The 17,698-nt window shown below is 40.0% G+C and overlaps 1 protein-coding gene across 1 annotated transcript; it reads right to left on the reverse strand.

Moving 5' to 3' along the window:
* Window positions 1–205: 205 nt before the first annotated feature.
* On the reverse strand, window positions 206–17,396 carry LOC132268724 (protein COP1 SUPPRESSOR 2). The gene is made up of 6 exons (XM_059769520.1): window positions 17,190–17,396; window positions 16,797–17,030; window positions 3,879–4,002; window positions 2,096–2,169; window positions 1,588–1,745; window positions 206–601 (listed from the first exon to the last, which is right to left on the reverse strand). The coding sequence occupies exons 1-6, from the start codon at window positions 17,273–17,275 to the stop codon at window positions 438–440; spliced, it is 840 nt and encodes a 279-aa protein (XP_059625503.1). The 5' UTR covers window positions 17,276–17,396; the 3' UTR covers window positions 206–437.
* Window positions 17,397–17,698: the final 302 nt, after the last annotated feature.

The raw sequence follows: 17,698 nt of genomic DNA on the forward strand, positions 1-17,698 counted from the left end.
GAATTAAAAGATCTGGCTACCTTCAATCCTACTTCTTTAGAAATGCATTTCAGAAGGCACATCAGTCAACCGCAGCCTTCATTTAAAATTCCAGACGTTATATTGTTCATTAAATTTAAGGTAGTTCAAAAGCTAATATTGTTCATGAAATTTCATGCGAGTGCGAAAAGATGGATAAGCAAACTCATCAAACTCTCAGAAAAAATTTCAAAAAATGTTGCATCTCCTTCCCATTGAAGAGGAAGTAAGAAAATGAAGGTACCAATAATAATAAGAGTAATAACATGAAACAAGGAAAATGGAATCACAACAAAATCAATTTGGCAACGCAAAGATCAGATATTACAACAGAAGCTAGAGTAAAATAGTTGAATCACTAGAGGACTGTATTTCACATTTTATTGAGATTGAAGATAAATCAAGCACTCGAGTGCATTTCATCTCCGAATTACACGATGGCATTCTCGTCTGCGGAAACGCTCAAGCATGAACTCATCCGTTGCAGCTTGCCTCTGTCCTGCTGCTTCAGTACTAGAATCACCTGGTCTAGACTCCAAACCATTGTCCTCTGCACCTCTGTCCTTGTACAGCTCGGGATGTTCTGCAAGGATTTCATTTTTTTTAGTGCAGGATGAGAAAATTTTACATAAAAGAAAAAGAGAGATTTTTTTTTTTTCCCGAAAGGTGATGGTGTCTAGCCTCTCACAGCACCCCATAATTCACCACTGAAAATATGCAATCCCCCGTCCCACATGCATCATGCAACAGCAATAGCCCAATTAGTAGTACTAGCAGTAGCACCTTTAGTAGTTCTAGCAGTAGTAACAGAAAAAGATGAATAATAACGTGGTAGAAGCTAGGAAGCATGGATACCTCTCTTAGGGTGCCATGAGGGTATCGGACACTTGTAGGACACACAATACAGCCCGGACAATGTCGGATACGGCTAGAAGTATCCTGACAATTGAATACTCGCGGCATGAACACAATAATGATACGTTTTGGAAACTTTTACAAAACAGTGAGGTGGTTTTGGCGGTGTGGTTTTGTAATTATATTTTTAGAAGAATGGGATTCAATACAATTTAAAATATATTATGGGTTAATTAGAAAAATAATACAATGTGTAAGAAAACAAAAATAACAAACATTTAGTTATAAGCTCCAAATTAGTGATTTTATGCAAGATTTTATATTTTGACGTATCTATGTTGTACCCATATCCTATGACTTTGAGATTTGTGTATCGTCGTGTCAGTATCGTCTTGGGAGTAGTCCAATAAAAGTAGGTTCAACCAAAGATCCAAATAACTTATAAGATGCATGTCATCCAGATCAATTTAAGTAACTCGGGCAGCTCTTGCTCATTTTATCAGGAAGGGAGCTAAACTTAAGGGTAACAAGTTAAACAAGCTAAGCCCAAGCCCAAGTGATTCAAGCTTTAAAATCCCATTTAAGTGGGGAAAGGGAGGTGAACTGAAAAGAGTAAGCTGCAATTTATCTCACAAAATGTGTGTGTGTGTGTGTGTGTGTTGTGTTGGGGGGGGTGGGGGGGTGGGGGTTGAAGAAGAAGCAATAGTAAGCAACCTCTCCTAAGTTTTTCAGCGTAGTCCCTGCCGCGTTGGAAATAATCTGCACTGTAACTCGAGGGAATGCTAGATTCTGTTTTGGACCGACCCATGAGCCTCTTTTCCTGTAGGAGTTTTTTGGCAGCCTCTGTTTCCTCAATATTTCTCAGCTTGTATCTGCAAACCATGAAACAAACACTACACACTAAAGAATGTGGCAAAGCAGACCACCAGTGATGATTAATTAAAATGAGAACTATTTTATTTTTCTCTCTTCATATCTGATAACTAATAAAGACCAAATGTAAGGCCAGGCCATGCCCTCATGGCAGCAGTGTCAAATAATAGCCAATGATGAACAGCCTTGTGGCTAACAAATCCCTTTTACTTGAAACAAAATTACACCTTAGGACAAAAGAAGGTGACCTAGAAATTCACTACTCGGGACAAAAGAAGGTGACCTTGAAATTCACTACTGAGTGAAAATTCAATCATTATTTTGCTACAAAAGATAGGATAGGCCATACTCAATGGGGAGCTGAACTTCCGCAATCCCAGTAGTCCACTGAGTAGAGCTTTCTTCTGAGTTTCGCCTCTTCACCTGGACACAACATGTGCAAGTTCAAAAATATAAAGGCAATTACACGCATTATGGGAAAAAATGAGGAACAAGGTGCTAATGTTGGAGAATAGAAAATTTTATAATTTGGAGAGAGAGAGAGAGAGAGGGAGTTGAAAGCAGTGGGTGAATGAACTAGTGAATGTCATATCAGGAGTAATTAGAATGAATAGATGGCATGAAAATTTTGTAGGTGTGTCGCTCCTTGCATGGAAGGTGCATAACTACATTTGAAATTAAGGGATCAATTTCATATACAAGATGACATTATAATCAATTATGAACACTTGACCTAGTCAAATTAAATAAGGAAAAATTAAGTCAACTCATCGTTTGAGTTTTTATGAAATAAATTTAGTATTAGATTCAAAGCCAAACTCAAGCAAAGTCAACACCAGATCCATTTGCATTTGCTAAAAAACAGGTGCAAAATATATAAATATAACCAGAATGTTTCACGCTATCTCCTATTTATTTCGCTGACTAACGGAGTTGTGTTCTTACCTGAGCAAGTGAGCAATCAATGTTAAATTATAAAGACAGAATTTCAGTGTTCTTATTTGACCCATTTTTTTCCCTTTCTGGAAAAAGAAAAGCATATAATATGTTCCTAAAGAGTGTCGAGAGCTATGAGAAAACAAATTAATATTGTTTACATCTTTAATGGAGCAGTAACAATGTTGGTTCATTTTGAAGAGAAATCGATTCCCAGTTACAATAAACCAGGACATTTGCTTATGGATCACATTTCAAATATGCTTCCAAAGATTTGAATATTAGCAAGTATAATTTATGGCTTAATAATCAGAGGGAAAAAAAAAAAAAAAGGTATTTATTTACATCGGCTGTAAGGACATTGTGAAATGAGTCTGGACCAACAGAGTCTAATATCTTAAGAGTGTGATACAAGAAAAAAGGAAATCCTAAGAAAATGTGAGACTGGAATATAAAAGGGGGAGGAGGAACCTTTGATAAGAATAACTAAAAAGAATGAGTGTATCAACCTCTAGTGGTTGGAATGAGGCTCAGTCAAGTTAAAACAGGTTTGATTGATGGCAATGTGGTATACAAAATAATCAATCGCTGGATTTGGTAATGTTCGTTATGGTATCTTTTATCTAAGCTGTTCAATCAGGTTTTAGTTAAAAGGTCATGGACCATCTTATGCGGATGGAACTCAGGAACCACTTAAAATGGCGGTTATAGGGATTATTCCAGTTTTGAGAGACTCTTTGGGATCTGTATAAAAGAGCAATTTGAGGCTAGTGTACGAAAACCTCAGACTTGGTTTTGATGCTAAACATGACCAGTTATTCTTCACGTACAAAACTCAGTTTTTCTTGAAGAAGATCAGATTGGATTGGATAACATAATGCCCAATGGGCATAGCCAGATTTTGGCAAACTATGTAAAATATAGTGTCATAATTTTTTCTTATTTTAATTTAACTGTTAACAGTTCTGAATAATCTGCAAAGGCCACCATGGAGTTTGTTGATGTAAATCTCAACAAAATTCCTGGTGACACACTATATAAAAGAATTATGTTCATCTCATCCTTAACATCTATAACAGGAGTGCAGGACTAAGAGCCAAAAAGAATTATTACGAGAAGATGGGGACAGAACAATAAAGCTCTAACCACTCTACAAATGAAGAACTGCAAAGATAAGAAGAAATCAATTAACTCACTTTAAGATGCTCTGGAATTTTGTATAATTCGTCCTCAGCATGTGTCATATCTTTCCCAGCTTGATCTGCTTCATCAATTTTCCTTCCTCTTTTCTTTGCCAATTCTTGTTCAACATATCTCAACCTGTTCAATAAAGAAGCAAATACAAAAGTCCAGACATTTTGCAACTTTAAATTAAATTTATTCACAGGAAAAATAAATAAATAAATCTTTAAAATGAATTCATACAACAATTGGAAGAAACAACCCCTAAAAATTCATGAAGTTAAGCCTAACCTCGTCTGCAGAAACAACATAGAGTTTGATTCTGTTACCTCAAGATCTATGTTCAGTGCCTGCAACGACAATACCCACATATGCACCCGCCAACTTGGCACTCTTTTTACCTCACCATGGTAGAGCACATCACAATGGACTGACCACCAAATTGGACCCCCATTCAAGATAGAACCGCAATCCTTATTTACTTGAACTATATTACATCGTTATATATGTTACTTCCACTGCTTGAATGCGTACCATTTTAATTAATGTTAACCACCTGGCTACCCCCACTGAGTCATTCAACTACTATTTTATATCACTTGTGTTAAGCTAACATAAAATCATGAATGTTGCATCTCTTAGTTGCATCTTTCAAGTGGCAACCAAGGTGTACTCGCATAGCTTCGCAGCATGGTAGCCGTAATCAATGACAACTTATTATCAATGGCAGCTTTGGTTTACAATTATTAGATACTACTTTTTTTTTAAGTCAATATATATTGTCACGACCCGCCCACACCGTGTAGATATTGTCCGCGTTGCACACTCTCCTCTCAGTGCTCACGATTTTTCTCCAAATGAGTCTACACAGTTAGGGGGTGTCCACACATACAAGTGTCATGGACCCGCCCTGACCGTGTACATATTGTCCGCTTTGCACACTCTCCTCTCGGTGCTCACGGTTTTCCTCAAAATGCATCTACACAGTTAAGGGGGTGTCCACAAATATAGAACTTCTCCCCCAGGCGATGTAGGATGTCACAAACATCCATCTATACATAAATATACACACACACATGACTACATTAATATACACTCATTATCTTCTCATTGGCAAATTGCAGTTATATCTCAGAATGGTAAAGCTAGAACTAACTGGACAAATAATGTCTAGGGTTTCACTCAGCTCAAGAGAGGACATAATATGGAGAAGAGATCAATGAAAGGTGGACAAATCTATAACAATGGAAAGTTACAAAAATATTGTGAAGGTGGACTTGGCCATCGTCCTCACGATAACAATGCCAGAGCAATCTCAGAGGGGCTGGATTGCTAGCTCCACCGTCACTCTCATCATGCCCCACCCGGGTGGCCAACGGATTGGGTCTGGTGCTGCCACTCTCAAGTGGTCGGGTAGTTTAGGTCACCACAGCCAACTGGTTGCACTATTTTGACATTCTAAATTCTTTAATTATTTTCAAAGAAAGAAGAAAGTATTTTGACGAAGTTATCCTTTAATGGTCACTTACTTGCATTTAACTTTTAAATTTGGCAACTATTCATATTTTCTCAATTTTATGGTCACTTAAGAGCGATTTTGTTTAGTATCCCCTCACCCAAATAATTTTTAAAAAATTTCAATGTCATGAATATTGTCATATTCAAAGCCTACATAACAAAAACAACAACGAAATCAAAAGGGAGCAACCTTGAACTTAATGTATCTTCATGTCGCAAAAGGTGAACATACACACACGGTTTATGTATCAAATAAAATAGTCAAGCATAGAATGAACATAAAGGACTGTAAACCCAAGAATCAGATCAGATGACAAGAAGCCTAACTAATTTAAGCCAGCCAATTGTGGTTTTAAGTTTGTAACCAAAAATAAAAAAAATAAAAAATAAAAAGAGTATCTTCCCGAAACAAATAGTATTGGTTTTCGGTTTTCCAATGAAAAAATGAGGTGAGATCTGACATGAACTGCTTCAGTTTTCTCAAACAGCCCAAAAATCCTGATAGTGGCATCATCTTTGATCACCCAATGATGACGCATCTTGACAGACAATTTTTTTAAGCTGCTAGTTAGAGAAATCTCTTCTTGTAATGACCCATACATATTTAGTAAGAGTAATATTCCACAATTCATCGTATGCTTGCTAATTTGTCTCTTTGCTAGGAATGCATGAGCTTATATATCATAAAGTTTCCTTAACAATGAAGAAACACATTTAAGGGGCATTTAAATAGGATCACCGTTATTACTACATATTTAAACAGACCGCCAACAAAACACTGACAATAACTGAGGAAAAGAATAGGGAAAAAGAAAAAAGAACTTTCTTTCATGATTTTCATATTCAAGATAGGATATTCTCTATTCTCATGTTTTCATGTTATTCAAAATACGAGGGTTTGGTCAATCTCGGCTGGTGTTAGGGTTTCTACTTTGCCTGATGGGCTTTTACTGTTTCGCTTCCCATCGGTTATGGAGGCTGTGAAGGTTCTTGATTACGGAAAGAAGACATGGGGTGACTCAGTTATTCATTGACTACTGGTATTACAAGGTTGGGTGTTCTGGGTTGAGAAAGAAATTTAAATGCCGGAGACTCATTGTGTTTGGTCTTCCTCTCCGCCTTAGGTGTCAGAAACTTTTCATTGTTGTAGGGGACCTGTGTGGTGGATTCCGGGACGTCGAGGCATTCGAGATGAGCGATACGGAGAGGATCGTCATCACTATGGATGAAGGTGGTGCGATCCCGGAGTCTATTATTGTGGAGGACAGTCAGCGAGCTTTTCGAATCTCTCTCACAGAGGAAATCGCCCCTTCTCTTGAGCCGATCTCCAAGTTTCGTGCTAAATCTGAGGTTTTCAATCCTTTGGAGGTGACGGATAGGGGGACTCGTTCGTCTCACAGACCAGTTTTTGGTAGTAGGCGTGAACCGGTGATTCATAGAAAGGCTCTACAAAGTTGCCGAAAGCAGGGACAGGGACGAGTGCATTTCCACGCGCCAGGGACGAGTGGGAAGGAATGCCTGGTTAGTGGGACACGTGGTTGGAGGACGGTTCCCCCCCGTTGTGAGTGGAATCCAGCTAAGGGCACACATGCCTTGGCACGTGAGGCGGTCGGGAATTTGAATTCCTCTTCTAATGGGCTTACTTGAAAAGGGCCTAACCAACGTGGGCCTAGGAAGGTTGCTTTGAAGGATGATGGCAAGGCTGGGCATTTTGGGCCCAATTCGATTGGGTGTTCATTTTCTTTTGGATCTGGAATTGAAGGTTTGCGGGCCATGAACAAGGCTGGACAGGTCAGGCCCATTCTTAAGCCTCTCTCTTCTTCTTGGTCTTCTCTTACCAAGCCCAATCATTCTAGTTCTAGAGAAGTTACCTGGCCCCCAAATAGAAGCCTCTCCATTTCCATTAATGGGCTACAGCCCAAGCCACCTTCTAAAACGGCTTCTAGAGGCTATTCTCACAAATCAGTTGCTCCGAAACAACCGAAGGAGAATTGGGTCTCTATAAGTACGAATACGATGAAGGGATCTGGTCTGAGATCGAAGACGTTCAGGCATGGTGCGTGTTATCAGAATCTGCTATCTGGTAGCAGTTTTGGGTTGCTCCAGTCAAGCTCCCTTTGTGAGGACGAGACTCACAGCTGTGACTCCCTCAAGGAGGATGTGTCGAGTTGGTCTAATAAGTCTGGTAGAAGATGGACCAGAAAAGACAAGCAAAAATGGGTCGCCCACAACACTCCTGAACCGGGTAAGTCCCCCCCTTCTTGTTCTCGTAACTCCTCCTTTTCTCATTCTTCTCTTTCTTCTCCTTCTTGTGGGTTGAGGAGGAAGGAGGTGGGGAATGGTTTTGTTGGTATGTCACTGAGGCTCTCACCAGTGGTTGAGGTGGGCAATGAGACTGTGGATACGGCTGATTAGGGGTGTGGGTTTTTTGGACCGTTAGAAAGGGATGGGACGGTCGGTTTGTTTGTGGAGGGGGTTACGGATCATGTCAGCGAAGGGCTGGAGAATTCTTGTTCGGATTTTTCCTCTTCTTCTCATCAGATGGTTATGTCTGGGTTTGACATGGGAGGGATGGTCAAGCCTCAGCTGGATTTGTGCCTTCCTAAGGGGGATGAATTGGTGCCATCTCAGTCAGTTTGTAAGCCAGACTTGATGAGTGTTTGCATGGGAAAGGATATCCGTATTGTTCTCAATAAGGAATCAGCCTCTTTGTTGGTGAAGGAACTACAGAAACATAGGCGCCTGACTGATGTGCCTTCGTGTGATTCAACATCCTTTTCTGAGGTTCATGATAGCGGGGTGGATAGTGGTGCTGAATGGGAGACCTGTGTGGAGGTGATTGAGGAGGGCGAGAAAGGGGAGGCTGATGGGATCTAGGAGGATCAGTGTCGGTCCTTGGATATCATAGTTGTTAAAGGCTCAAGGCGCACAAAAGCGCAAAGGCCTCCTGGAGCCTGAGGCGCAAGGCGAGGCGCGCGCCCGACTGAAGCAAGGCGCACATTGAAAAAAAAAAAAAAATTCTATATATAAAGATGCAAAAATCAACTAAATCAATTACTTAAGTTCAATATTTAACATAATGATACCAAAGCCAACTAAATCAAGTACTTGAGTTCAACAGTAAATAATTAAACATATTAATATAAAGATGCAAAAGTCAACTAATGAGAATTATGAGATAAAACTAAAACAAACATAGACAACAAAATACTAGGCATCTTTTAAAATACAAACTACATTCAAATTCAAGATAACAAAATAAATTCATGTCAATTATTGGTGTTGTAACAAAATAAACCATATTTCAATTAGCAAAAAAAACCAGATTAGATTTCATGTCAATTAGCAAAACCAGATTTCAATTTCAAAGCAATATTAACATTTCAATTTAAAAAAAAAAAACACAGAGCTGCAGTCCAATTCCAAACTTCCAGTTCAGTTCATAAAAAAAAGAGAGAAAAGAAGACACAGAGCTGCAATCCAATTCCAAACTTCCAGTTCGGTTCATAAAAAAAAAAAAAAAAAAAAAAAGAAAAGAAAAGAAGACACAGAGCTGCAGTCCAGTTCCAAACTTCCAGTTCAGTTCAAAAAAGAAAAGAAAAGACTGTGCACAAAGAAAGTTTGCTATAAAGAAGAGAGAGAGAAGAAGAAGAAGAAGAAGAAGAAGAAGAAGAGAGAAGAATCTGCCGAAGAAGAAGAGAGAAGAATCTGCCGAAGAAGAGAGAAAAAAAGAGGGAAAAAAAAGGAGGAGGAGAAGAAGAAGAGCGAAGAATCTGCTGAAGAAGAGAGAAAAAAAGAGGGAAGAAAAAAAAGGAAGAAAAAGAGAGAAGAAGAAGAGAGAAAAAAAGAGAGAAGAATCTGTAGAAGAAGAAAGAAGAATCTGCCGAAGAGAGAGAAAAGAAGAGAGAAGGAGGAGAGAGAAAAGAAGAGAGAGAAGAAGAAAGAGAAGAAGAAGAGAACAGTGAATTACCTGGATTCGGATCGTGATTCGTGAGAGAAAGTCGGCAGATTCAGATCGTGTCTTTGCTTCAAGCCTTCAAATCGCGCCTTTGTCTTTCTCTTTGCTTCAAAGTTTCTCTGGCCGATTCACTTCACTTTTACACTTTCCTTTTGCTTTTATTTTATTCTTTTCTTTTAGTAAAGTTGTCTAAAAAGTATAATAAACAAATAATAAATAATAAACAAACAGCAAATAATAAACTAATAACAAAATACTAACAAATAAAAGGAGGCGCGCTTTTTTTACGCCCGAGGCCTCTCGCCTCTTATGTAAAGGCGCACACCTGTTCAAAGGGCAACGCCTTATGCATACAAAGGCGCATGACTTGCGCCTGTAGGCGCCTTGCGCCTCGGGCGCGCGCCTTCGGTGCTTTTAACAACTATGTTGGATATGGTCCTGTGGGAGGAAGAGAGCTTCTTGGATTTGGGGCTGGTTAACCCTCTGGCAGTTGTTCATCCGGAGGGGATGGCCAGTGACCTTGTTTGTTAGGAAGGAGTGTGATGATCTTGGCAAGGACTGGGTTTTGAACAACATAGGGCCCACGAGTGATTTGCTAGGTGTTTCTTGCAAAGGTAATCGGGAGCAGGCTTTAGCTATTCTTCAGACTACGGTGGAGGGGAAAGAAGGGGAGATGATTCAATTTTCTAGGAGGAGGAGGAGGAATAAGACTCAACCCTCTTGGAAAGGGGAGAAGGAGCTGCGTAATCTCTGTTGTGATGTAAATTTTGATGGGGCTCTTGTGGGGGAAAAGGTGAAGGGGGGTGTTAAGAAGAAAGGGAGGGATAGGGGGGTGGAGGGCGCTATTGTTTTTCCATGAAGCTACGACTTTTATCCTGGAATGTCCGTGGCCTCAATGACCCGGGCAAGAGAAAGGCGGTGAAGATGGCTGTAAGGAAATGGGGGGTTTATTTGGTGTCTCTCCGAGAAACGAAGATTGATTCTATAACTGATAGAGTTGTTAAGAGCCTTTGGGGTAGTAGGTTCGTTGAGTGGGAAGCGCTTGATTCAGTTGGGACTTCTGGAAGTATTCTTTTGATGTGGGATAGGAGATGGATAGATAAGGTGGATGTGTGTAGGGGGCTGTTCTCTTTGTCCTGTGCCTTTGTGTTGGAAGAGGATGGCTTCCATTGCGCTTTTTTAGGTGTCTATGGGCCGGTGGATGACTGTGAGAGGCCTGTGTTGTGGGAGGAGCTTAGTGCGGTTCAGGAGATGTGGTCTCTTCCTTGGTGTGTGGCAGGTGACTTTAATGTGGTAAGATCCCCGATGGAGAGGTCTACAGGTGGGTCATGGACTCCGGCTATGAGGCTTTTCTCGGAGTTTATCAATGATCATCAGCTTATTGATCTCCCTTTGGAGGGAGCTGCTTTCACTTGGTCTTGTGGTAGGGAGATGCCAACATTTTCACGCCTGGATAGATTCTTGATCTCCGGATAGTGGGATAAGCAGTTTCTGGATGCAGTTCAGGCTACGTTGGCTAGGGTGACGTCGGATCACATTCCTTTGGTTTTGGATTGTGGAGGTTTGAGCCTTTGTCGCACTACATTCAGATTTGAAAATATGTCTCTTAGAGCGGCGGATTTTCAAGGTTTGGTGCGGACTTGGTGGGAGAAGGACATGGTGGTGGGTACTTCGAGTTTTATCCTTGCAGGAAAGCTTCGTATTCTGAAGGATAAAATTAGAATATGGAATAAGGAGGTGTTCGGGAATCTAGAGTGGAGGAAAAATAGGGCTCTCGCTGATATTGCAAAGTTTGATAGATTGGATGCGGAGGGAGGCCTTGAGGAGTCTCAACGGTCTAGGAGAGCAGCTTATCACGCTGAATGTGCTGAGATTGCGGTGATGGAGGAGATCTCACGGCGGCAGAAATCTTGGGCTTTGTGGCTCAAAGAAGGTGACCGTAATACTAAGTTTTTTCACTGAACGGCCAATACACATAGGAGGGGCAATCATATTGGTCAGATTCGGGTGGATGGTTCGCTTTTGACTTCTGATGAGGAGGTGCGAACGGGGATTGTTTCTTTTTATCAAAGGTTATATACTAAGCCTCTTCGCTGGAGGCCAAGACTTGATGGTCTTCATTTTGACTCTATTTCAGTGGAGGATAAGGATAGGTTGGAGAGATCTTTTACGTAGGAAGAGGTCCTGATGGCTTTGAAGAGTTGTAATGGTGATAAAGCTCCAGGCCGGATGGTTTCACTATGAGTTTCCTCCTGGAAAGCTGGGAGGTGGTCAGACAGGAGATTGTGGGCACTTTTCATGAGTTTCATTCCACTGGGAAGTTCGAAAAGTCGCTGAATGCTTCTTTTATTGCTTTAATTCCTAAGAAGGGGGGAGCTTTTGATATTAAGGACTTTCGACCTATCAGTTTGATTGGGTGTTTGTATAAGCTCATCGCCAAAGTCTTGGCATCAAGATTGAGGAGGGTTTGGACGGAGTCATTTCAGAGTCTCAAAATTTATTGGGCAGACAAATTCTGGATTCTGCTCTTATTGTCAATGAATGTGTGGATTTTAGGCTTCGTAGCGGCGTTCCCAGAGTTTTGTGTAAGTTGGACATCGAGAAAGCCTATGATCATGTTTGCTGGAATTTCTTGTGCTATTTGCTTGAGAGGATGGGCTTCGGTGAGAGATGGAGGAAATGGATTGTTACTTGCATTTCGTCTATCAGATTCTCGATGCTGGTTAATGGATCCCCTTCGAGGTTTTTTAATAGTTCTCGTGGTTTGAGGCAAGGGGACCCCCTCTCCCCTTTCTTGTTCATTATTGTTATGGAGGCTCTTAATAGGCTGATGAGGAGGGTTGTTACCTTGGGGCTTTTTCGGGGCTTCAAGATTGGTCTTGAGGCAGTTCATCAATTGGAGATTTCACTTGCTGTTCGCGGATAATTCATTGGTTTTTTGTAAGGCAGAGGTGTCCCAATTAAGATACTTGAGATGTATTCTGGTTTGTTTTCAGGCTGTTTCTGGTTTGAGAATCAATGTGGGCAAGAGTGTGCTTGTCCCTGTGGGGGAGGTTCAGGAGATGGATTCCCTGGCAGCTGTTCTTGGATGTAGGACAGGTTTTTTCCCTATTTCTTATCTGGGTTTGCCTTGGGGGCCTCCTCAAGAAGGGTGGGTTGCTGGGACCAGTTATTGAGCGCTTCGAGAGAAGGTTGGTTGGATGGAAAAAAACAATATCTTTCGAAGGGAGGAAAAGTTACGCTGGTGAAGAGTGTCCTGTCCAGCCTCCCAACATATTTCCTTTCTCTGTTCCAGATTCCCTCTTCTGTTGTCAGGAGACTTGAGATGATTCAACGTAACTTCCTTTAGGGTGGTAGGGGGGAGGAGTTTAAGTATCAACTTGTTCGGTGGGAGCAAGTTTGCAAGCTTCTTAAGTGAGGAGGCCTTGGGATTTGGAGGTTGGTCCCATTCAATAGGACCCTTCTTGGCAAATGGCTTTGGAGGTTTGGCAGTGAAAGACATAGACTTTGGAGGAAGATCGTTGTTTGCCGGTTTGGGGAGGATAGAGGGGGTTGGTCTGCTAGACAGGCTAGATCTGCTATCGGCGTGGGTGTGTGGCAGTCTATTGGGAAGGGTTAGAATAAGTTTTCTAAGCATATCAGATTCAGAGTCCGAGAAGGTCGAAGTGTCCGGTTTTGGGAGGATCCTTGGTACGAGGAACGTCCTTTGTGTCAACGTTTTCCAAGGTTGTTAAGGATTGTTGTGGATTGCCATGCTTTGGTTGATGACTGCTATCGCCTTAATAGCGGTAGGTTTTCTTGGGATGTTCAATTCCGGCGAGCTTTTCAAGATTGGAAGCTGGATGAAGTCACTGCTTTTTTGGACCTTTTGTATCGACAGGAGGTGGAGGGCACTAGGGCGGACCTTTTGACTTGGGTGCCTTCTTCGCAGGGAACTTTTCAAGTCCAGTCTTTCTTCTTCTGTCTTTCCAGTTTTTAGGCCCCCTCTTATCCATGGAAAATGGTTTGGCATTCGAAGGCTCCTCTTAGGGTGGCTTTTTTTGCTTGGACTGCTGCTTGGGGCAAGATCCTAGACAATTTGAGGAAGAGGAGGCATGTCATTGTTAATCGGTGTTGTCTGTGTATGACCGATGGAAAGTCTGTGGATCACCTTCTCTTGCACTGCCCAATGGCCCATGACTGTTGGAGCCTTATCTTGGGTCTTTTTGGCGTTCAGTGGATTATGCCTCAGACCTCACGTGGTCTTATCAATATTTGGAGGGGACAAAGGGTGGGGGCTCGAGTTCGCGACTTCTAGAGGGCGACTCCCCTCTGCATTTGGTGGTGTATATGGAAAGAACGCAATAGAAGATCCTTTGTTGGGGAGGAGTTACCCATTGGGGCTAATAAGTATTCTATTATTTGTTCTCTTTTTAGTTGGGGCATGGGGAGAGATTGTTCTTCCGTTGAGGAGTTTTTGGACTTTTTGGGGTCTTTGGATCCTTAGGCTTTCTTTTTTGCTCTTAGTTCTTGTACAGCTCTTGGGATGCGTTCCCCTTTTGAACGCTTTCTAATACACTTTTACTTATAAAAAAAAAAAAGCATGTCTTCCCATGTTTTCAGTTCTAGAAATGATTTGTTGTTTTATTGAATTATTTAAATGAGCCTTGTGCTAAATGTTTTCACATGTGGAATGAGAAAAGAAAATGCTTTTGATCCATGAGAAATAAATTATAATGAGAAGGGACATGTTGAGCCGAGTAGTTATGGATAGCGGAATGCTTTAGTGGATGGAATGCTCATCTATAGGGTCACTGGTTAGGGAAGCAATGATCAGGGGTGGGTGGCAATATACCAGGCGTTTTGACCACTCAAAAGGTGTTGTAAGGTATTACGAAACATGATCTCATTGATTGTAATAATTTTGATGCATTAGAATGTTATGCAATTTGATTTATTGTCATTTATTTTTTCTTTTATCGCGCTTCAAATGCGCAGATTTCATAACTAGGGTTTTGGGTCGTGACGTGAAATCTCTTGCACTTACTCAGGCACCTAAGCCACTGTTCAACTAATTACTTTTCTTAAAAACTTTGAAAAACAACAGATTTTCCCTGTTGCGCAACTTATCTTCAACAAATTGTCGTGTTCAAGATACCAAGGCCATCTCTAGCATGTATCTCACACCAGTGTCCATGTGTCGCGACTCACGTAGACACCAACACCTTGGACTAAAATGAAGATTCCAACTAACAAAGCACATAGGACACCCAAAACTTAGGTAGGAAATGCACAAAACAAGAATATCCTACTATTCAATTTTTATTTTTATTTTTTTAATAAGTATCCTACTATTCAATTTATTATATAACTATATCTAAAATAATATTTCATTTTTTTTATGCTATTAACTATGAGTGAAGTGTTGCTATGGAATGGTGCTCGTGTCCGTAATTTTAAAGTATACATCCAATATCTAGACACATACCCACATCCTACATACTTACCAAAGTCCATGTAACATAGTCTATGATAAAGATTGAGATCATCTAGCCAAATTGCATTTAGAATAGTGGGTGCACATGCAGCGCATCAGCTGTTTTAGTAGCAGTTACTCTCAAATTTGAGGCCCAAACTTTGAACTTAAAGGTTGCATCATATACTGTTATGCCTTCAAAGCCATAAAATCATCTCAATGGATGAAAATGCCAATCAGGGATCAATTCTCCACCTTTAGACTGTTTTTGTAGCAAGAAAGAGTTTGTTTGATCCTTGAACTCTACTCACCAAACTTCTCCTACATTCTACAGTAATAATACTATGCCCAAGTGTCATTATTAGGTGTAATCCATTTGTAAAACTTGTTTTTCTTTTTCTTTTTTTCTTTTTCACCTTTTATCATCTCATTCCAAACAGCAATTGGTAGCCTGTCTAGCTGATGAAAGTGAATTTGTTTTATAAAAAGGCAGTCAAAAGGAAGCGCATCCCATGAAAGTGATCTTACTTACACATCTTATTCGAAAAATGATACGAACTGATCCGCGCTCTGGCGGGCGGTTTGGTAATTGAAGCGCCGAGGCGATGAGATAAATAACATGAACCCAGGCTGCAAACAAAGGTCTCTTTCTTATTTGATATATCTTCAATAAATGAAATGAGGAAGTTGATTCACTTATTAGTCCGGGGCAAGGCAAGCCTCCCAGCCTGAGAGGGGCAAATCTAGCTCTAAGACGAGCTAGGACATGAGTGATTGAAAGACTTCTATCTCCATAATATAATATGTGATTTATCCATGTTAATAAGCCTTCTAGTCTTCCGCCAATTAGTACCAATCAAATTAGTCTAATAACAAGCCAGTCAATAGATATAGTCAATCTCCCAAAATGGGCAATTTATCCAAACCTTCAAAGCAACATAATCCATCAATTCATATAAACTCTATGTCCCTCTAAATTTTCATAAGAACACTACATAATGCCCCTCGCTAATGGCCTTAGTCGTCAATTCCATCTCCAACACCTCTAAGTAAAGTTAGGTCGCAATGTTTAATCTCCATCTTCTCCTCATCATCAATCATTAGAGTCAAAACAAGACCCACTAAAAAATAGAACATACTTTTTAATTTGAAATGTCTCCATTTCTTGATAGATTTTAGATTAAATTTTATTATGTATTGTAACTTTTGGAGAGCATATCCAGTATTAAGGTATGTTTCGGTGGGCTTAGAAGCTGAAACTGAAAATACTAACATCTGATAATTAAAACCATGCTGCCTACTTGAAAAACTATTATAAAAATCCTTCATTACCATTCAACTCAACCTAGGGCCATATCCCAATTAAATCATAATCCATCATAACTTTTTACACTGTTTAGACCCAAGTTCTTGACATTTAAACTTTCCGCATTATTGATGCAATCATCAATTTTAATTCAATGTGACTAAAAATCTTAAACAATATTTTGCCATTTGTCCTCAATTACTCATTAAAAAAAATGCTTCTTAACAATCTTTCAAAATTCAAACTAGAAGCTACAATATTTCAATAATTAGGAAAATAAATCATTGCACAACTATGTAAACAAACACCGGAATAGTTCTCAAACCCAACAGACCTTTAAAAATAAAAGAAATGTGAACAGACCACCACAATAATCAATATTTAGGATGTGTTAACAAGATATGAACAGTCAATCCATCCTAAAGGAGGCTTAAGCTTTAAGGGGTGGGATTTTAAGTCCTATGGTCTCTAATTCTTTAAATTAAATAAGTAATAATATTACTTAGAAAAAAAGAAAAAAAAAAAAAAAAAAAGAACGCAAAAATTGATAAGTCCAGTAACCAAAGGTAGAGACGACATGAAATACTAGGCATGTTAGTGATCCGGTAACTCAGACAGAACTCAGTGTGAAAGAAAACTTAAGATACCAGGTCTGGAAATACGTATAACATAAGGGAAGAGTTACATTTACATACATATTGGGGTCTTCGACCATGACAGCAGTTTCCTGGGCGAAGGTATCCTGTAAGACCAACTCGTCTTTCTCCCCATCCCCTTCGCTCTTGTCGGTTACTTTCTTGGAAACCAAACCACCGCTGACGCTGGCGCTTCCACCGCCCACCGAAACCTGGGTTGCTGTCGGTATTGCAGGAATTCCAGACTTCCTCTCCCTCTGTTTCTGAAGGAATTTCACCTCTTCTAACGCCAACCTGATTAAGTTCGATTCTTAATTGGATATCTGTCTCAATATAATATGTGTGTGACTGAATATGAAAAATCCGGTGTAAATCAAGGAAACGTGAAACCCTAAACTAGATCTAGATTGTGAGGTGGGTTGCGAAGATAAATGAAAAAAAATAAATAAATACCTCCTTTCTTCCTCGTCGTCATCTTTCAGAAGTTGACCGTCTTCGTCGCCTTCTGCACTTCTTTTTCGGAAATTTTTCACCTTCATGTTCAACGATCTTTTTAGTTTCCTATGAAGCTACGACCTTTGACAGATCTGAGTATAATGACCTCCACGGAGGTTTTTCTTGATTACATGAACCTCCTTTATATTGTTCAAGATTATTATAACCTCCCCTGAAACCAAACCTAATCAATGATGAACCAGAAATGGGCAGTATAATTTTACGTAAATACCCTTAAAATTAGAATTTTTTAATAGATGCATCATATTACAACTCTCCCTTCCCCCTCCTCTCTCTAAAAACATCCTCACTCTCTTTTCTTCAGAACACACCACTTTCTAATTAAAATTCAATCTCAATTCAATTAAATTAACATTGAATTTATCCAAAATTGGAGAATGAAAAAAACAATATGAAAAAAATGAAACTTCACAGTCTATCGTTGTGCACAAACACCACCTACCATT

Source organism: Cornus florida, unplaced genomic scaffold (assembly GCF_030987335.1).
Source record: "Cornus florida cultivar Cherokee Brave unplaced genomic scaffold, ASM3098733v1 CherokeeBrave_3.0.0_Hap2_Chr08, whole genome shotgun sequence".
Taxonomy (NCBI): domain Eukaryota; kingdom Viridiplantae; phylum Streptophyta; class Magnoliopsida; order Cornales; family Cornaceae; genus Cornus; species Cornus florida.